Raw genomic sequence first — 22518 nt, 5'->3', positions numbered from 1 at the left:
TTCAATATTGAGAAACGGAACCACTTTTTAGAGTCCTGGTTCCATCACTGATAATAACCAATGATTGGTTATTAAAAAATTAAACATTTTTACTGTATTTTAATGAAATAAATTGAAACTTTAAGTTTTTGGATATGCCCTTCTTTTAATTTGATCTGAAATTCAAATTTTTCGATGTCGACCCAACCTCCTTCGAAATTTGTGTAGTCCCGATCATGATCATTTTGGTTGTACTATAAAAAAAAATAGTTAAGTCTATATATAATATAAAAAGCCAGAATAAAGATTAAATAAAAGCATATGTTAAAAAAAAATTAAATTATAAATTGTTAAGAAAAAACTATTAGGTCTTCATCGGCCAGCGTAGACATAGAGTTATGCGATTCTTCGAAAGAAATCGAGGATTGGCGTTCGTCAAATGGAAGGGTGTCGCTAATCGATGATATATTTCCCAAACTCCCAACGGATTCATCGTTAGTATAATAAGATCGATTGTCGAGAGGTAACGCGGGATGGTTATCAGATTCATCGACGATCATCATATTTCTGGAGGTACTTGCATAATATTTTTTGGATTTTCTAGTATTGTATGAATTAACGAGATTTTCCTGATCCAAATTGCTGTTTGAACCGGATAAAGCTGTTGAATAATCGTATGGATTTTTGTAAAGCGAATCGTTGTCGTTCAACTTGGAGGAATTTATCAGTTTCGAAAGGTTTAAAAGGGGATCTTTGTGTGAGTCATTTGGTAATGCGGGATGGGAAGAGCGTGATAATAAAGTTGAGTGTTGTTTTGCTAGTATATATTTTTTAAAATTATTGAAACTTAGAATAATCATATTTCTCGTGCAGGTTTTATAAATTAAAAAGGGTTCTAATCGTCAATTTTCCGGATTAAAATTTTTATAAGTAATCCCAAAAAATAAAATTTATATAATAGATTTGATTTTGTTTAAGAACTAAAATTCATATTTTATATAGGTATTTTTAAAGAACTTATGCATACAAAATAATAGGGTAATTAAGCCAAAAGGACAGGTATATCCAGTGGCCCCTACACTTTTTGAGCGAATGAAGCAGAATACCCCCATGAAAAGTACTCCCTTGAAAAGTATCCCCTCCCCCTTCGAAAAAATGATAATTATGACACCCATAAATTTCAAAAATAATTTTTATTGCATCAATTTTTAATATATAATATAAATATAATATAACTTTATAAATATTATTTTTAAATTAATAATTTCGATAAATTAGGGTAAGAGAAAGCGAAAGAATTTATAATTTCATCGGTATTTTATTGTTTAAATAAAATTTTTTCCATTGATAATATGGTTAAATTATTGAGAAAAGAATCTTTCATGGTACTGCGCAGTCTTGTTTTAATTAATTTAATTTTACTCATAACTCTTTCGGCAGTACATGAGGTTGTGGGAATGATTAATAAATATTTATATAAAATTCTTGAATTAGGGAAAGCAGAAAAATTTAAAAGTAAACGATAAGGTAAAATAAATGAATAGTTTTTCCAATCTGAATCGTAAGTCCCTGAATTATCATCATCAGAAGAAGAAGCTAAATAATGTATTGGTAAAAATATTTTAATTAAATAAATTTACAATTCTCAGAATCTGACAAATCTTTAGATTCTTGAACCTCTAGGTCATGAGTAATAATTACATTCCCCATTTTGGCCATCTTATAAATATTTCTAAACTTCAACATTTTTTCGAAAATTTGTCTTGAATTTAAATTGTAAAATTCACAGATATCCTCGATATCTTCTTTAATAATTGATTTTTCTGCCATTCCCTTTGGCGTAAAAAATGATGTTTGATGTAAAAATTTCATTGAATCATTATTAAATCTTTCGTTAAACTGCATAATAATTAAATCGAGTGCAGCATATAACACACCTATTTTAAAGCTAAAAAAAATTTCTATATTTAATGATGAAAGTATATATACCTCTCCTTTTTGGATTGTAATGTTTGAAGTCTAGAACTTTCAAAATCAAAAGGTAGATTTCTCTCCTTCATAAAATCTTGCGCCTTTGAAAAAACATCTAAAAATTCAGTGTTATTATCTATTAGATTAAAAAATAATTAAGACAATAATTTATATTATACTTCTCAAATTAATCAAGCAATCTTTTGCCAATTGAATTTGATTTATTGCATACCCTATATCCTTCGAAATGGTTTGCAATTTTGTACAAGCCAAACTTGTTATCAACAATATTTTACAAATTTTTCTATTCTAAAGACTATAGCACTAGCCATAGTGGAAGTGGCAGGATCTTCAGAATCCTTTAAATTTGTTAAAGCTGCCCTCAAGGCATCATAAAGTTGAAAAAAATTTACAATAGCTTTATATGACGATAGCCAGCTTCTAAATAAAAAAAACATTTAAAATTTAAACAAATAAGGAACTATTACCGAGTGGTATTCTTGACGCGTAGAAATCGTTGCGATTTTTTCAGATCATTACACTGAAATTTTTTGAGTACCTCATATCTTTTTACACCATTAAAATAGACATAAATCTCATCTATTATTCCTAGAACATTTCGAAGTTCTTTAATTGATTGGCATAATTGAACAACGATTAAATTTAATCGATGACAATAACACCAAATAAAAGCTGCCTTTGGCGCCTCTGCTCTAATCAAGGCTTGCACACCATTGATTCTTCCACTCATGTTTGAGGCGCCATCATAACTTTGCCCAACTAGATATTCAAGGGGTAAATTCATCGAGCCAAGTTTGGATATTATATTATGCTTTATATCGAGACCTGTGGTATTTCCAGTACAATATATGTCAATCAGTCTTTCAACAGGCTTCAGCGTCTCACTATTTTCAACATATCTTACTATCAAAGCTATTGCTTCTGATTTCGAAACATCGTATGTATTATCAACTATGATTGAAAAGCACCTGTTAAATGTAATCTCATTTTGAATTTTTTTTATAACCATATTTTTCATGTTTTCAATGAGAATGTTTATGTTATTATATGATAATAGGTTTGAATATAATTTCGTTTTTAATCCCTTATTTTTTTTATCCTTTTTTCTTTCTTCATTTTGCTGTATATACATTTTTAGTATAGGTTCAGAATCTGCAATAAGCTTAATAAGGGCCATCATATTCCCTTCTTGTTGCCTGTTCCCCCAGAAGGCTTGGTTACGAGATATTAAATAATCTAAACATCTTATTATAATTCTTATAATAGAACGGTTATTATCTACACATTCTTTCTGAGGTGTTATAAATTTTAATATCGAATTTTAGTATGAGAAAGCCTTCCATAATCGGCCATCATATGTGCCTGTGAAGATTCATGCAAAATAATATCACGATTAATATTTTGCCATTTATCTAGACCTTCACATGTCCATTTTGAATTTGCGTGTGGACCACCAAATAAGAGGCATGTTAAGCAAAAAACTTTATACATTTTAATACTATAAGTAATCCAATTTCTAGGAATTTTGCTATTGTCAATATTGGTTAATATTTTTAGGCATATTTTAAAATTGGAAAAAAAATTTATGACAAGAAATTTCGGATAATAAATTTACTAAACATGGACCAAAATTTCCGTCAATATATTAAATTAAATATTAAGTGGGGGGGGGGGGTCTTATTGTTACATTTATAAACCAGAAATCATATGATCATGATGGATGTAAAAAAAAGAACCCCCACTCAAATTTACTGAAGCAGTTGCTTCAGACCCCCCCCCCCCCCGTTGTAGGGGCCCCTGGGTATATCATAAAGTATAACTGCGTTATTATATTTTTAGATTCGAGGTATAGAAGGTAATATATTGACACTGATTAACAAAAATTAATATAAGAAAAAGGTTGTCATCTAGTCAGAATATGATTAAACCAGCGCGTATTTTAATAATAATCTTATAAAAATTGTGATGAAAATAGCTGAATAATTCCTGATAAAAAAAGTGAACAAAAATTTAAAAAGGCACGTTGCAAGAATTTTATTGTGCATTTAATGTTTATTAAATTATGTTTCAGAGAATTTTTTTTAAAACATCATTTTAAGGCTCCTAGGCAATTTGTATGACAATTTTAAACTTTAACTTGCAAAGGAGAAGTATTCACATTTAAAAAAATTGTAACTGTGCAGGATGTAATGCATTGTGTGATGTTGCTAATGCTTAATTTGTAAATTGCCATGCGACTTAGGTTAAAAATACAATTTATCATATATAATAATTATAAACTGACTTTTAAAGTCTTTAGTATTATCGAGTTCCAATTTAAGATTTCGTATTTCAAATTGAAGTGAGGAAATTTCCTCAATGTAGGATTTTTTTTCAGTGACTAACTTTTCCTTCCGCCTAATTTAAAAAAAAATGAAAATCGTGTTATATATATAAAACCAATCTAGTTTAAGCAAAATTACCTAAGAATATCTACATGCAGAATATTATATAATAAAATAAATTGAAGAAAAGAGAAATAATTATCAGATATAGAAAAAAGATCTAAGTAACGGGAGGCGTCTTGAGAAAAGAGAATAGACTTGATTATTTTAAGATTCGATATATTAAAAGAAAGAAGATAAAGTCTGAAAATAATATTTTAAAAAAGGAATTTTTCTCTCTCACTGTTTGATTGATTCTATTTCGTCATTCAGCAGGGTGTTCAGTCTCATAACCTCACCTTGGTTGAGATGGGACAATCTTAATTGTTCGCTAATGTTAGCTATCTCTATTTCAAGATCTTGAATTTTTTGTCTGTAAAAGTTTTGATGTTTTTGGCTCTCTTCTAATGATGTCATTGTGGTTTCTGTATATAAAATAAGATAATTTATAAAAAAAATAAAGTTAATTAGACATTATAATTATTTATTTATATGGTTCTGAAAATAAGGCTCAGGACATGGCCAATTACCGGGATCTCAGAATTGTTACTTTTTTACTTTAATTTTTTGAGTTACTTTTAAATAAATATTAATCACGGAAATTAATTTAATTAATTTTATAATTAAAATATTTATATTTTATTCAATTTTAAAATTTAATAATTTCGAAATGAAAATTTATACTTCCAAAATTTGTATTATAAATTCAATCTAATTAATGATCTAAAATATTAAAAGGTTGGATGAAACGACGATATAAACAAAATTACACTATGGTTTTTTTTATTTATAAGAATATTAAGAGTATCGTGTTTTATTTAAATTATATCTTTTCAAACTCATCAGAATATAAAGATCAAGCTTCTTTAAATAGCTTTTTAAATTTATTTATTTTCCATTTTATTTATTCCTATATTATTAATACATTCTATATACCATGGTGAATACATTACCAGTAAGCAATCTCATTATTTAATAACCCTAGGCCATAACAGTCCTTTATCATTTATATTTAATTTATAATTTTAGTAAAATTAATTAAAAAAATTTATTAATCCCACCCAAGCCCTTATAGGATACAATTGTATTTATTTGTGGGTAATGCTATAGATAATGTTTCATGGTATTGCATTGGTGATAATGTATTTGTAATTATATTTTCGATAAAACCATACAAATTATAACTTAAGTGCAATCTTTATATTAATTTTTTTTTCACAAAAAATTTTGCTATTCCGGTCTGGACACAAGTTCGAGAAAATTCGAGTGTAACTTTAGAGTTTGGGAGCTTCGTGTTTGGGGAAAAAATTCTAACACGGGTTCGGATCTGGTTCAGAACTCTCCCACTTTATTATAATATTATTAGTCAATCTTTTAATAGTAATAAACAATTTTACACAGAAAGCTACGATTCAAAAGTGTTTAACAGCCTTTTTTCTATTTCTCTCTTTATAAGAAAAGAACAGCATGTGTAGCTTAAGAAGTTTGAGTAATCTATTATTATTATGTGCTTTCTTCAATCTTATTCCAAAATAATTTTTTTACCCATTTTTTGTTCGTATTCCCTTCTGAATCGACCGTTTTCATCTTTCCGAGCCACTAAGCTTGCCTTTAAATCATCAATTTGAATCACCAGAGGCCTGGTGGCCGAGCTTAAATCACAGGATATATCGGCTCTTTTGTTTTCACAGCTTTTTAAAGTCTAGAAATAATCAAAATAAAGAGGGGGATAAATAAATTTTTTTATCAAGATATGTATAGTTATATAATAAAATTCAAAAATCATTTGCCATTATGAAAGTTTGATTTGTGAATATCTATTCCTTGCATCAATTCCTTATGAGAAGAAAAAGAAAAGTGGGAAATAAAAGTATAACAACAAGAAACGGAAAGAAAGAAAAGATATAAATATTTGAAAGTATAACAACAAGAAACGGAAAGAAAAGATATAAATATGTGAAAGGTTATATCGGCCCAAAAAATACTGATAAGGTCTATAAAATTGAGCAAATTGTTTGGTCATGCCCGAAAATCATTTTACCTTGCGGATCGGGCTAAACAGACCTCTAAATTATAGGAAGTAATTATCCTATGTAAGATTTTCCAGAAAGGATAAAGGGGGGGGGGGAATAAACGAATTTGGGTATAAAATTAAGAAAAATGAAAAAAGAATCATATAAATTATAAGTAAAATGCGAATATATCAATCGTAAAACTTCTCTCAAATGATCAATTTCCCTTTGCAAATTGGCTTCCCTAAATTTACCAGAATCTTTTGCTTCTTCCAATGCTTTATCGAGTTCCTTTACCTAATTTGTACATAGTTTTAAAATTAAAACATATATTTTATTATAATTAACGTTCAATTGAAAATATTGATTGTGTTGCATATAACCTTTAGTGACAGACAGTTAACCATGCTATTCGTCTAGTAAAACTTAAACATCAAGAAAATTTTAATGCAAGACCTGATCTAAATTAGCGCCTATGCAAAATTCCCGTTGGAAATTTATAAATAAAATTTCCCAAAATTGCAGGGTGTGGTACTGTCATGTATGTATAACTGTTCAATTCCATTCCCGTTCTTAATTAAAAATTTTAAAACGGATTGGTTCCCTTCCAGTTTAGAAATTTATAAAGATTCTTTTAGACTGTTTCCGTATTTCATAATTTTGACTTTTTTAATAATATATCATAATACACACAATTGACCCATGATAAAAAAGCAAATAAAAAATAAAGAAAATAAGTTGAATTCCTTAATTTTATTATAAAAATATAATAAGAAATAACATAACATTACCGCACATAAAACTTTAGGTAGATTTATTTTTTAAATATTTTAAATTATTTTAATCATCTAAAATAAATATATGCAATTTAAAAACTTTCATGGGCCAGTTGGTAAGTATTTATAACGATTTGGTTCTCTCAAAGATTTTATTATAAGGGTTCAGAAAATTATAAAGGTTCATTTAATTTTCCTCAAAAAGAAAGGGTTGTTACATCGTATAGGACTTTATACCCCATAAAAATATTCGCCCGATCAAACATCTAGAATATTCATCTTTAAATAACACTATTTTTGCCCCTGCATCCACACTCGGCAGTTGAGCACAAGGCTCCTTCATCTTTAAAAATATCAAAAAAGAAAATTAGTAGCTATTTCGGCTATCCAAATGAATAATTTTTACTTGAGATAAAACAAAGGAATAGAAATATGTAGATCTAATCTACTTTCTATTCATGATATTTTATTTATTATCTTCAAATTTTTTTGTGGTAAGGCGCTATTATTGTTTTTTCTTTGTATTTAAATATTTTTTTTAAAAATACTAATATAAAATTGAAATTTTAATAAAAGGTGTGGGGCCATCCATAGGAGGAGTAGATGCTTAGGAAATTAGATCGACAGATCTTAAGGTCTGTCATAGATAAAACCCCTCGTTTGGATCTCTGGTGTTTACAGTTATTTTTTTAGAGGCTATGATTAATCAGGAAACCACGTCCCCAAAGATTTCCAAGGTGTTGGAAACTATGGGCATGGAAATAATATTTTGAAGGTCACTAATAAAGGATTCTTATACTGGCCCTTACCTCAAGAATAAGAAAGATTCTTTCAGGAAAATATTTTGTTCCAAATGGCTCATAATTTGTTTATACTAAAAGTAAAAATGACAAGATTTGCTTAAAAATAGAAAACCAACCCATATATTGGATGTGATGCCTAGCTTATTTTATTCGCTCTCCAGTTTGGTAATATTTATAAACACTATTTTTCAAAAAAGAAACTAGTATATCTAGACGAATTACTGCAGATGGAAACCAATCTCTATTCCTCACAAGAAAAATGTAAACTAAGTATATCATTATTTCTATCCAAGAAAATAATATAATTAGGGCATGAATTTATTTTTAAAATCATTATTTAAAATTACAATATAATTAGGGCATGAATTTATTTTTAAAATCATTATTTAAAATTACTAAAGAACGTCATATTATTTTTATATTAAAGAATACAACTAAAATTTGTCATTTTACTCAAGTCTATTTATTGATCCTATAAATTAACAACAAAACTTTTGAAAAAATACTAGCTAAATCGTGATAATTAACCTGGTCGCATAAAAATATCCTTTTATCCTCGTCATCTTTCTCCATATCAAGTTTCAAACTTTTGATAGCTATATCCAAAGCTAATTTTTTGTCGCTTTCAATTTCCTTTAAAAATTATATAAATTTCGTAAGAAGAAGATATGGCAAAATAACAATTCTGGATTTAGTAAATAATAATTTTTTTCATTCAAATTTGACATCAAGACATGAATAAAAAAAATATTATACTTTAAAAATTCATTTATTTTTGTTGTTCGATATGGTTTCCATTAGAGATCTGCAAAAGTAAGCCCGGCCTGAGGGCCTATTTTTTAAAAAAAAATCGGGTTCGGGCTAGGTCGGGCCTAATATTTTTTTAAAAAATTCGGGCCGGGTGGTCTTGAAATTTTTTTAAAATATATCTAAATTTATCAATTTTATGTTGAATTTTTTATGTAAAATAAAAATATTTGATTTTATTTAATAGAAACTAGACGCCATATAACATATATCTTTTATTTTGAGTAATTATAAAAATTAATTTCTATATTTAAATAATATCGGGCAGGGCCGAGCCGGTAAATTTTTTTTTAAAAAAAATCGGGTTTGGGCCAGACAGGCAAAAATTTTTAAAAAAAATTTCGGTCCGGGGTGGGCTTAAAAAATTAGGTCCGATGCCGATCACTCTATTATAAAAATTAATAAAGAACACAATCAACAAATTAATAATAAAAAAAGCAGCGGATATAAAACGCGTCCTAGCGTGAACCTAGATTTAGATTTCCTTTTCCTCCCCGCACCAAACCTGGATTCAAAACTAGTATAAACCGGACCGAACCCAATTTTTAACTCGAACTCTGTTCCAGACTGGGTCCAGGATTTTTTTACTCCTAATGCATTAAGACATAACGGTCCTAACTGTAATTTCTATTATACCACACTGACTACCCGGATCTGGATTAGGTGGGTCGGGACTAGACCCTTCTGGATCGAATTCTATTTTAAAAAAAATTATAATCTGACCCTTACCGAACTTTGCAAAAAAATCGGATCAAGAACTGAGACACAAAGATGCGGGAATTTAGTTTTATAACTGAAGGGAAATTTTTATTTTATTCTTTGGAAAATCATATAATATAGCCGGGAGACTGGGGTAAACGGCAGTCGTTCATAACATTTTTTTTAACCAATGGCTGGAAATGCTCAAATTTTGTTAGAATATGTATTTTTATTAGAGATTAAGAAATATACCAGATTCAGGTTTTGTGCTTCCCTATTTTTATTAGCTTTGTCAACCAGCTCAATATTATTACAGAAATTTACATTTAAAATAAAGAATAATAATTATAAAACATTGATAACTAGTTCACAAACCTGAATAGTTTTTTCTTTATCGGCTACGGACTTCTGCAAAGCGCTAATTTCCCTTAAAAAAAATTATTTAGTCAATAGATTAACCTTTTTTGAAGTCATAAATCAGGATACAATGAATTGATGATTTTCTAAATGAAAGAATATGGAGATATTTGCCATTATTAAAAGAGATAAGTTAAAAAGATCTTTAAAATGGTTAGCCGCCATTTAAATTAGGTTTTGATTCTAAGTCCTAACTTCTATATTAAAAAAATATCTTTGGTCGAATTTAATTTATTTATTAGGTTAAAAAAATGACATTTAGTTATGGGATCAAGGAACTATTCTGCCAGGGTAGCAATTATGCAGTTTTATTCTAAATTGCTTTCATTTATTTACTTATAAAAAAATATGTTTTCAAATAAAAGAGTATATCATTACTGCTATCAGTTTCGAAGTTACCATTGGAAGCCTAATCTTTTAAAAACATAAATAAGGGAATGTAGGTTTCCCCTATGATTTGAGTCTAGAATTTGCACAATAAGGTTCACAAAATTTTGCTTGCCGATAAATTTAATGGCCTAATAATATTATAATTGTATTTAAACTTGTAAGCTCCAGTTAACCCGGTTTGTAAACTGTTAGATTTTTCCAAAGTTTCGTGATAGTTTCCTTCCAATTCGTTGATTCGTTCCGTTTTGAGTATATTATCCGCCGTTATTTGTTGCAATAGTTCTTTTTAAAAAAAGTTTTAGAAAGCATTAAAATTTATAGTTAACTTGTTTAGACATTAATATAAGATTTTTATAAAGGGAAGATTATAAGGAGGTTTTATTTCGCCATAATTTTTTGGATAGTTCTGCCGATTATATATTTTTTTTAAATGGGTTTTCCACCTTTTTCCTTCAAAAATCTTTATTATAGCCATTATTTAAAAAAATTATTTATTTAAATCCAAGTTTGAAAAAAATCTTCAAACCATTTTTGAACAAAAATCTTTAAGGAATGATTTTGAAGAACAGAGATTTTGATAAAATTTTATCTAAAAATAATTTTTTTATAATTTTGCATAAATAATCTTCAAGATATGAAATCAAAAATTGTAAAAAATTTTTCAAACTCTGATTTAGAACATATTTCTTTAAAAAATATATATGGATGATATATTTTATTCATATTTTTGCAAAGAAAAAGTAGGTGGGGGGGGGGGGTGTTTACACTCTCCCACTCCCTTCGCCAATGGAGAATTAATTATGTTTCCTCTTAATCTACCATTTCAATTTAAAAAAAATGAAAAAAGCACAAATCAGTGGCTTAATTTAAAAAAAGGGAAGGATAAAATCAGAATTTAGGTCTTCAGGGTTATACAGTTCCTGCCCCATATAGTAATAAACACAGCTTTAATCGTAAAAGATATAACTCAAAAAAATGATTTTTTTAAAAAAAATACCTGAATGTTCATCTTCTACTGTTTCCTTCGTGGTCAATTTCTCCTTGAGTTTATTTGTTTCGACGGTTAATTCTTCGACCCTTTTGCTAAAATTATGTTTTTAAGTCGTAAATTATTGAAGACATAAATAAAAAAGAATTTTTAAAACTGCTCTCTTCTAATAACATTTTTTATTATACGTTTTCAACTCGTCAGGTAAATTGCGAAACTTTTATCTCGAATGTGATGTTTCAAAATAAAATAATCACTACTAGCAATTATTGATAATATTTTCACGGTATATGTTTCGCGAAATAGTTTTCGCTATATTGTCTTCGCGATAATTACTTCGATTTATAATTTTCGGGATTATTGGTTCGCGATAAAACTTTAGCTGTAATTATTCGCTCTAAAGGGTTAGCGATAAGGATTTAGCTACAAAATTCTGCGTTATTCTCTTTCCTGAATAGTATTCGTGAATGTGGATTCGAGATAAAAGCTTCGTTGAATTTACATGGAACCGTTTCAACATACCCCTTTACCTGAATATACATTTTTTATCCCATCATCTTTATAACTTCGTAACTATAAGTCGGCGAGGCCATGCCCAAACCGTGAAGATTTCTGAAACAGTTTTTCGACCCGGCTGGCAAATATTTTGCTTGGCCCCGTAAAATAATTTCGCACAAGTTGTCTGGCCAGTTATATTTATTATGAAGAAAAAATATATAAATTTGCCTAATTAAAAGTTTTAAACTTTTTTCAGTAATTCATACCCGACTCGTAAAAATATTTCACAAGTTACCCGGGCACCAACCTCTAGTTGTGAATACTAAGCCCCCATTACATTCTTTTTTCTTTAACTTTTTCTAAATATTATAATGCTTTTTTATTTATAAATCTAATAATAAATATTATTATCTGTACAAAGAACTTATATTTTTTATTACTTAGAATTGTTTAGATCCGTTTCTAATCGTTTCTCTTTACTCCTCAGCTTTTTCACCAACGAGGAATGTAGCAAATGTTGTTTAGACAATTTTTCACCTTACATAATGGCGTTAAAAAAAAGAAAAATTATGTATTTATCAACGTTTTATAATAATTGATTTAGAGATGCAAAAAAAGCTATTTGGTCAAAATGTAAAAAAATATCAACACTCAAATAGATAATTAATAAATTTATCTTCTCTTCATTCCACTAATTAGCGAAAGTCAATCACCGGTTCAGACCGCACCATAATTCGGTTTTTTAAAAATACGGGTAATGGAATCTAATTATTTTATAGTCCCAACTGGTCCCGTCTGTTCGATCCGGATATGGCAAATTAAGAAACTAGATTCTATTTGAATTCGAACCCTACTTTAAAGTAGTCGGTCATTTTTCTTTGACTTCTTCGAATTGCGGAATCACTCCTAATTGACCTTCATTACCACTAATTCCAAAAACTTAATTCGGGCACTAGTGTGCAAATTATGAAATGATAGTGAGATAGAAAAGAAATTCAAAACAGAAAAGAAATACAAAACTTTGAACAGAAAAACAAGTAGTCTTTATTTTTATGAAAAACCTTCTCCCCTGAGTTCGTTGATGACTTGATCCTTCTCTTCCAATATTTTATTCAATTGATGTATTTCATTCATATTTGTGATCGATGGGATGTTAGAGGAAGTTTTATCCGCTGTTAAAGATCTGATTTGTTTCTTCAACATGTCTTTGTCCTGATGAAAATAATAGTCAACTTTAGAAAATTATTAATACATATGGGCATAGTCACCCAAAATAAATGGAAAATTTTGTATTCGCTTGATTTAAATATTAAGAGAAAATCGAGGACCGCATCGGTATTAATATATTGAATCATTGCCAATATGAGCTTACCAAAAATCATTATCAATTTTTTTAAATGATATTCTAAACAATAATTCAATATCTTAGAGTTAATTTTATAGTCATATTTACATATTTATATAATATATTCTTTATGCTATGAACTATATTGTAGTTTTATTGTTCCTGTAATACCATTTACATTTAAAAAATGGATTTATATATAGGATTCGAATTAATTTCTGTGAATATCGGTAAATATCGACGCATAGGTGTAGCCTTAAAATTGCCTTTTTTTTATGACTTTAACTAGATGTATGTAAAAAAAATAATAATATAATACTTTGTCAGTCAAGGTTATAAAATAGATTAATTCTTTAAAAATTTAAACTAATAAAAATAAGGTATGTTAAAAATAGATTGTAACATATAATATAACCAAAAAATAGATAAGTAAGGACAACAAATGGGATATTAAAAGATACAAATTAAAGATGTAATAACATTTGACTGATATTAAGTTGAAAAATCATAGCGAAAGATGTTAGTAGGGAAGGGGGAGAGGTAAGCTAATTAACTAATTTGTTTGCTAACAACCCATATCATTTTAAGCTAATACCCCCCCCCCCCCCCCATGTACACAATATATCACTATAAAGAAAAATTAGTCAAAGTGAAACTTTTTAAAATAAGGAAATTCAAAATTATTAGAAAAACATTTTTATAAGAAAAGGTAAAACCCAAAATTAATTTAATAATATAATATAGCCAAAGGCAATAAGTGGACCTAAAGATCTTCAATAAAATTTATGTGGGAAGAACACACCTCGCCAAAAAGGGAGATATGGTGAGTATATAGAATAAACTATTCGATATATAACCGATAAGATATTAGTAATAAACACTGCAAAATCTTGTTAAAATCGGCGAAATATCAAAATAATATTATATTACTTTGTTAGCAACCGAAAGCTTCTTCTCCAATTCGCTTATCCTTTGACCAAATTCTCGCTTTAAATCGTCGACTTCTTCATGATCCGTATTAATTTTATCCCTTGATGAGTTTAAAATTAAAATATAGTTAAATTATATTGTTTTCTCTTACTTCTTTCTATATTTTATTCTTAATTTATCAACTATTAAAATATAGTATAATGATGATAACATGATTGCTTTATAACCTCATTTTAGCGAGTTCCTCCTTAATTTCCATGTTTTCTTTGGATAGTTTCAGTATTTGCTCTTCCCTGACTTTTAAAATCAAACTCGAATTCTCATTCGCTGCTTTATTGTCCTGTTCTGCATAATAAATAAAAATTGAAGGTTTAAAGGGAGAAGAATAAAAATAATAATAATATAAATATAATATATGTATTATGGTACAATCAGAGTTCTGAAAAACAAATTTGCCAAATATTTGGAAAAGAATTTGCCCGGCCTTTAAAATTTTATGAAAAGTCGGCTCCGGCTTCTTTTTTTATAACAATTTTTCAGCCAACATATTTTTAATATTTATCTATAATGTCTGCCCAATGTCAATTATGGCGATATCTCGCCCATATGGCGATCTATTTCTTTCAACAACAACCGTTTTATAAATCAATTGTGTTTCATATTTATATCAAGCATTTGTAATTGGATCATATTATAAATAAAATAACTGTTTAACTTTTTGTGAATTTACCATATTATTTTTAGATTTTGTATTTTAGGTTGACAACTCTTAAAATACAAATAAATAAGCACATCGTAATTTATTTTTAAATAGTATCAGTAAAATATTGGATAAATTCAAAAAAACATCGAAATTCAATACCTAGTAGTGGCCTATTAAAATTTTACGAAAATATTTGCGAGCCCTGCCTGATATTTTATTTTATGTACAAATTAGCGGTCTGACCCGTTATATTTTTTGAAAAAAATTCTCCTCCCATGAACCGGGATTTTCAGGTCTCTATTATAATGGTTAATCATGAGATGGTATGAGAACAGTTACATTTATTTCTGAGGCTGGCATTAGCTGTAGATGTTTAACGGCTGATCGAGTTCATAAAATATATTGAAATAAATTTTTCTTTTATTAACCTTAATTTTATCTTTAATCAACTAAAAATCATTGAAAGATTTTATAAAACTCGTAAATTGTTAAACTTCGATCAAAACTAAGAAATGTGTGAAAACGCTATAAACGGGAAAAACATAAGTTTAGAAAAATTGATAACTTCGTAAAAAGATTTTCAAGGAACAAATTTTTTAGTTGTAAATGTAAGACAGAATGAAAGAAGATAATTAAAATGATAAAACAAATTAAGCCGCTTACCATCCTGCTTTGGTTGGAGCTTGATGTGAGTAGCCGCTATGGGTAATATTATAGCCGACTTTTTGGCTTGAGTTTTCGAACCTTTAGATATGAAATTTAAATGTAATAATTCTGTTTTTATTAAATTTAATATTTCCAAAATATTTAGGCTCCCAAAAAATAATTTATGAAATATTAAAAATCATGTTTTAAATTATATTTATTAAAATAGAAAAAAAAATTCATAAAGAATATATTGAAATTGTTAGTGTTTATCATTATTATTGAATAAAAAATATTCCCTCCCTCATCTCCTCCCATTTATATCAGTAAGTTTGACCCTCAAAGTGGTCCTTTTATGGAGGGCTCAAAAATTAAAGAATGACGGGAGACTAAAAAATGGCTACCAGAAAATTTAACTAAAAAAATACACTATGAACAAAATCTATACCAGGATAATTTTTAAGCCTAAATTTATCAATCAGTCAGTAGAAAAATCATATAATGGAATTAATATTCATTTCGGAGACCTGCAGAAGCCAAAATTTTAAACTGGTCCGGAATTTTTAAAATTTCGTTATTTTTAATAATTTTGACTGTGTTTATTTTTGCAAATTGTTTCAAATGGAAATTGAAAATTTGAGCAGTATGAATACTAAACGTTCCATTCTATATTTTTTTTCAAACAATCTCTGACTTTAATTGATCTAATTTAAATATTTTTTATAGATAGACGCGCCCTGTATTTTTAAAATCACCAAAACCCTAGAGGTCATAGGAATCTTGATCAATTTGACATGGCATGACCTGAACACGGTTGTAAGAATTAAGATTCTTTCCCCTATAAAATTTACAGTCCAAAAGGTTTCTAAAAATCCTTTCTGTAGTTAGTTGTAATTAGGTATTTAAAAATAATGGGAGAATAAATGCCACAAAAATATTAAAATATATTGTGGCGACGTTTAGTTAATCATTTAAATTTGTTAAAAAAAGGTCATACATAATGTTCTGATAAGATTAAAAATAAAATATAAAAAAATACCTATAAAATAGAATTATCTATTTACCATAAAAAACATTAATCAAATCAAAAAAAGATATTAAAGTTATTTTACGATTTAAACATAAAAAAACCAATGAGAGAGATTCACGAAATCGATTTTAAATTATAAGGGGAAAGTTTTTAAAAAAATCATCATTGAACATGGGATTATAATTTTTTTTAAGAAAAAGAGATTAATTTAAAGTAAAACATGATTGTTCTTAAATTTGAAATTCAAATTAATAAATCCCATGATAAAAGTGAGATCAATTTAAAGAGGATATTGATTTAACAATTATACACCGAAAACAGTCGCGATCCGAGAGGCCTTTAAATATATTTTAGTTTACATTTTATTTTAAAATATTTGTAAAACTTTTAAAAAAAAGAAGACTCAACTTTTAGTGTCGTAGTAGCCATCTTGAGCGGAAATGTTGCTCGGGTTATGGGTCTTGATGTGACACAGGGGTCTTAGATATTGAGGATGATTGTAAGGCTAAATCGTGTGAAAAAACCCGTTAAAATGTTGTACGAGTGGTCAATATATAAAACTCTAGAAATCGATAACTATGTCGTAAGACACTAACACAATTTGGTACAAAAAAATCCTGTCCTTACTGGATTCAAACAGAGAAGTATCGGATTAGTGATACACACGCATCGACGCTACTAAACACACAAATTTTTTGTATATAAGGACAAAATTACGCTATCTAATATTTAATTTTTAAAAAAATCAATAAGGTGCAAGTGCAACGCTATATATCATTACACGAGATATAGGGGCCTCAAACGGTCTCAAATTAAGTGGATCAAGGGGCATATAAGAAATTTTGTTTTTGAGGGGGCCCCAAGAAGATTTTTGCGATAAACCTCTTGCGCTCAGTTCTTTCAACATCTTACTCTAGCCATGAGATCATTCAAATAAATTTTTTAAACTATCAAAATTAAATCTTTGTTTAAAAAGTTTGAAATATGTTGGCAGAGGCAATGTGATACTGAGAAAAGTTTTCTTCCGCCCCTTCTTTTCCTTTTCTAATAAATATCATTAGCTTAGAATTGGAGTGCTTTAAATGATTTATTTTTTTGAAAATTAAAACAGAGGATATTATATTTTTATTTCTATTAGATAAAATTTTAAGTTAAGTATACACCATTTCTAAGCATCGATACACGTATGACACGTATTTAAAGTAATAATGTGAAGAAACCCTAAAAGAATTCGAATTATCCTTCATCATTTCCTCAATTTCTTCCAAATTACCAGTACCAGTGAAATCAGAAGAACACACACTAGTAGGTGGAAGGGACAGAATTTCTATATCGGAAGATGTATTACTGCGCATCCTTGTAGCATCGATGGTGGACTGGTTTTTTACCAAGCGATCGTCTGTTTCTGATACTAGATCCTCTGCTCCTAGAAAATCTGTCAGTAAAAGGTTCGCGTTGATATTATGGTCCTCGGCAACTAATAGAATTTATATTGGTATGTAAGTTTACAAAAGCTTGATCGATAATAATTGGATTTTCAGGTAAAATTTCTATTAATGTACATTAAAAATTATTTAGTAAAACCCTGATGTTCATTTAATTTAAAAAAGAGTATGTATGTATATAAAGATGAAATTTCCTTCAAAAGTTCTCAATATGTTACATAAAAAGAAACTACTCTTCAAATTTATAACTAACCGATTAGTTTATCGTCTACTATAACATTATCTTCCGCTAATTCAACATCTTCGTGGTATAGATATTTTGTCATAATTTTGTCACGTGACTCTAAAAAATTGTTTAACGGAAGATTGATATCTACGTCTGCTATGAGAGTAGTGTTGTCTGTAATAATATTGAGGTTGTTATGAGGGAGTTTATTATCATAATTAATGTTTTCCACATTAATGCTTTTTTTATATTCCTTTCCCAAACTAGCAGATATTATAATGTGGTTATTATCGTCATCTGCTTTACAGAGAAGTTTTGTTATATAGTCTGATTCTCTCAGGCCATCTATAAACCTAATTTTGTCATTTGATTTTGTATTATTTTCATATGATTTTAGATCTTCTGAAGCTAACAATATTTCGTCTGTAATTATTTTATTTTCCAAATCTACGACAAAATTTATGTTATCATCTCGTAAAATGTTTTTATCGTTTGATGGTGTTATGATGGGAGGATGTAACACGCTGAAAGTGAGGGTGGAATGAGAGGATGAATTTATATCGGTATCTGTAATATGATATTCACAATCATTTTTAACGTTAAAATTTTTAAAGGATTGACTGATTTTCTGGTTTTCAATTATATTGATATTATTTGTGTCAAATAATATGTCACCACTTATTTTTTCGATTTTGATTGATTTGCTATCATTATAATATTCCTGCTTAGTTCTTGCTTCCTCATTTTCAAATAGACCACGATATATTTTTGCCATATTTTCCTCTATTTCAACTTTATCCATTTTAGGTTCAATATTACTATCATAATTATCATCAATTTTAACAGTTGCTAGTGGATCATCATAATCACTCGAATGATCTTTCAGGGATTCATTTTGAGCGGCCAAATTAAGATCGTGAAAATTATAATCTTGATTAGGTAAAATAGCGGAATGAGAAGGAGAATGAAGGATAAAGCATGGTTTCATTTTGGTGGATTTAAAGGATTGGTTAGATTCAGTATGGCCAATCGTTTTGTTATAAATTTTATCGTCAATATTGTGGTCCAAATGTTTCTCTGTGGTCAGTCCGGAAACTATTTCATTCGCGTTTTTATTAGTATGCGATCTAAAACCTAATATAAAAAGTTTCATCAAATTCAACTCTTAAATATGCCTTAAAAATGGACTATTACTTAGTGTATTTATAACCATAACAATATGTAAGCGCGTGGAGACTTCGGGGATAATTTAATGCCGAAAATGATGATGATGAATAAAAATTATTTTAAAATTTTGTTTAAAAGGGTAACACAATTATGAAACAATTTCCATAAATTTATTTGAGGAATATATAAAAAAGAGTTAATTCATGGATAAATATAATTAAAAATATAACATTTAAAAAAATATATAAATTTAATTTATTGTCAAGCCTAAAGGTTAGGAAAAAACAATTAAATATCATATTCATAAAGTGCATGCTAATTACAAGTTAAAGATATATTTTTGATTTTTGAAACCAAACTTAAGAGAGATTTTTTATGAACCTTCTTGATCATCTAAGTTAGGAGTTTCATCTTGATAAGAACCAGTCAAAGACAAATTAACTTGTGAGGCACTGCTGATAACCAATTCTGGTGGACTAGGATTGGAAAAGACCTATCAAATATTGGTAGATTAATTCATGTACTGAAATCAAAAATAGGTGTTTAACAATTTATGATATATTTATCATAATGTTTAACCTTAGGGCCATCTATAGTAGGGGGAAGGGGGGGGGGGTAGAGGTCTGCATTAGGCGGATTTTTAGCCCGCCGGGTTTTCTAAAATATTTTTAACATTGGAATGGTTAAATTAAATTTTAAAGCAGTGGGCAGTTATGAGCGGGTAAATTTTTTATATTTTTCAGGCGAAATGAGCAGAACAGACTTCAATTTATTAAAAATAAAAATTTTATTTCATAATTTTGTATATTATATATGTTTAATTAGAAATACATTAAAATATAACAAAATTTATAGATAAATGGGCAGTAGGGCGGGTAATCTTTTTTTTAAAAAAATATAAATAGGTGGACGGGTTAAAAAAAATTTTAAACAACGAGTTGGCGGGCTTTTTGGCTAAAAATGTAAGTTGTTTGCAAAAGCAATTTGATATAAAATACAAAATTTCATAAAAGAAAACATAACTAAATTTTTTAATTTTTTTTTTCTTAATTTCCCTTCTTTTAATTATATGTTTTTATATTGATTTTTTTGTTTTTAATATATATTTTTAATTCAATAGTGTATATAAATGTTCATGTTTTAATTTTTTACCGTATAACTTACTAATTTAAAACAAATATAAATTGTTACTTATAAAAAATAATGATTTGCCAAGTAGCGTGGTTAGGAGGGGATAAAAAAAATTTTTAGACATCGTCTTTTTTGGAAATTTAAGGTTAAGCTAATTTTCGCGAATTTTTTTTTTGCTCATTTTTGATAAAATTACCTGTTTTTTGCCAAAGCTGAAATGAAAAAAAACCTTCTCACGTTCAAAAAATTAACAATGCCATAGTAATATTCCTTTTCTAGATGGGGATTTTCCTTTTTTGATTGAAACAGTTCCTTTTAGGGCATGTTTTTCCTTTTATGATAATACCCCTTTTCCCTTTTGATCACCATTTCCAGTTTTGATCAGATTTTTACTTTTTTTGACATTCATAAAATTAATAATTTCCGTAAATCGAAAAAAACAGATCTCAATATGATTTTTTATAATATATAGAGGGGCATAGATGAGATGTAACTAACTTTCTATAGGGAGTTGTATGGAGCCCTGTCATATCTTATTCTTGTTAAAGACCTGCAGAATCGATATTTTCGCCAAAAGAATCAGGCGCGTAATAAAGGCCCTCTCTCACATATTTGCCTGTTTCGTAAATATCATTTTATGCTAAACAAATTACCCCTACACCCCCCCCCCCCCGCCCCACCTTCTCCAAAATATATACAAAATATCACTATAAAGAAAACTTTGAAGGATAAATTAGTAAAGTTAATAAAAGTTTAAATTAATAGCTATAATTCAAAATTTTAAGAAAAAAAACATTTTAATAAAAAAGTAAAACCCCATTATAGCTGAAGGAGAACAATAAGTGGGCATAAAAGCCTCCAATAAAATTTAAGGAGGGAAACCTCACTAATAGGGTTCCCTCACCCCTTAGCAAAATCCTGGATATAGCTAGGCAAAGAATATTTTAGGTATAGGGTCAGCCCATGTAACCTAACATTTTATGAATGAAATTACAATTAGGAAATATATCTCTTCACACTCAAAATATTCTTTCCTTTTAATTGTGCATTAAATATAAATATTCAGCAATAACTCTGATAATTTATTATGTTTGTTTATTTTTTGATAAGAAAATTACATATTTCACACCTCCTAATCTAAAATTTCTTATTTTTAAATTTATTTAAAATCTTTATTCAATCAGATAAAAATAGAAATAGGAAATACCTCATCAATATTGTGAATGGCTATATTGTTTTGTAGGATTTCATTAACATTTTCTTAAGATAAAATACAAAGTAATTCATGTAAAACTTGTTTATTCATATTTATATAAGTATAATGTTAAAAAAATATATTGCTGTTTTCTTTTTTTAAAAAATATTTCTTTCTATTTATTGCTTCCTTTCTCCTTACCATCTTCACTTTTATAAATTAACTACTTTCCCTTTTTCTATTATAAATTAGGTCATAATTTTCAACCTTTTATTACATCTTCACCATTCCACTCATTCCAACTATCTGCAATATCAATACCCTTTGTTTTATCAGAAAAATTATGTTGAATTTCTTTATCAATTATAGCATCTTTACATATTTCCAACATTTCCGTTAATTTAGAAATCTTTGTATTAGATTTTGAATTATTTGATTCATTTACTATTACAGTTGAATCATTCTCCTTCAAGAAAAAAAAACTGTAAAATTAATATTTATTTCTTTGAAGACATAAATAACTATAGACTTGTGAAAATAAAAATAATTATAGGAAAATGAGAATGTAAAGAAAGTTGTTACTTAGTACAAAATTATATTCTTACATTAGATTTAAATTTTAGATTAGCACCATCTTCATCTTGAATTTCTAATATTCTATCAATTTTTTTCTGAGCCTTTTTGAAAGCTGATGTAGCTATGATAGAGAGGGAAGTTGTATCAAGCCAATTCATATGTTAATTACGAATAAACCAGATTGAAAACTCAATCAAGGGCTATATATATAATATTATACATAAAAACATGATCTTAAGGTAAATTTTTATTATATAGATACAAACATTAACCTATTTATTTTATAATATATCTTTTTGCTATTACCCTATATGATGTTATCAAATTCTTACATTATATTA

The 22518-nt window shown here is 27.9% G+C and overlaps 1 protein-coding gene across 1 annotated transcript in view; it reads right to left on the bottom strand.

The window, feature by feature from the left end:
- LOC135925907 (uncharacterized) overlaps positions 1-22377 on the bottom strand; it is a 25473-nt gene extending 3096 nt beyond the window's left edge. The window contains exons 1-22 of the mRNA XM_065461477.1: positions 22207-22377; positions 21869-22067; positions 21614-21666; positions 19657-19768; positions 18136-19242; positions 17658-17914; positions 16846-16942; positions 15426-15506; positions 14287-14404; positions 14060-14159; positions 12846-12996; positions 12225-12321; positions 11296-11381; positions 10454-10580; positions 9867-9918; positions 8514-8618; positions 6611-6703; positions 5940-6096; positions 4639-4819; positions 4256-4368; positions 342-796; positions 120-233 (exon numbers count right to left, since the gene is read on the bottom strand). Coding sequence (XP_065317549.1) covers positions 120-233; positions 342-796; positions 4256-4368; positions 4639-4819; positions 5940-6096; positions 6611-6703; positions 8514-8618; positions 9867-9918; positions 10454-10580; positions 11296-11381; positions 12225-12321; positions 12846-12996; positions 14060-14159; positions 14287-14404; positions 15426-15506; positions 16846-16942; positions 17658-17914; positions 18136-19242; positions 19657-19768; positions 21614-21666; positions 21869-22067; positions 22207-22335 — 3984 coding nt within the window. The 5' untranslated portion in view covers positions 22336-22377. The remainder of the gene's footprint in view (positions 1-119; positions 234-341; positions 797-4255; positions 4369-4638; positions 4820-5939; positions 6097-6610; positions 6704-8513; positions 8619-9866; positions 9919-10453; positions 10581-11295; positions 11382-12224; positions 12322-12845; positions 12997-14059; positions 14160-14286; positions 14405-15425; positions 15507-16845; positions 16943-17657; positions 17915-18135; positions 19243-19656; positions 19769-21613; positions 21667-21868; positions 22068-22206) is intronic.
- Between the last annotated feature and the right edge of the window lie 141 nt (positions 22378-22518).

The sequence above is a fragment of the Gordionus sp. m RMFG-2023 genome, chromosome 3 (assembly GCF_954871325.1).
Source record: "Gordionus sp. m RMFG-2023 chromosome 3, tfGorSpeb1-WG-v2, whole genome shotgun sequence".
Classification (NCBI taxonomy): Eukaryota; Metazoa; Nematomorpha; class Gordioida; order Chordodea; family Parachordodidae; genus Gordionus; species Gordionus sp. m RMFG-2023.
This window is presented reverse-complemented; position numbering and strand designations above follow the sequence as displayed.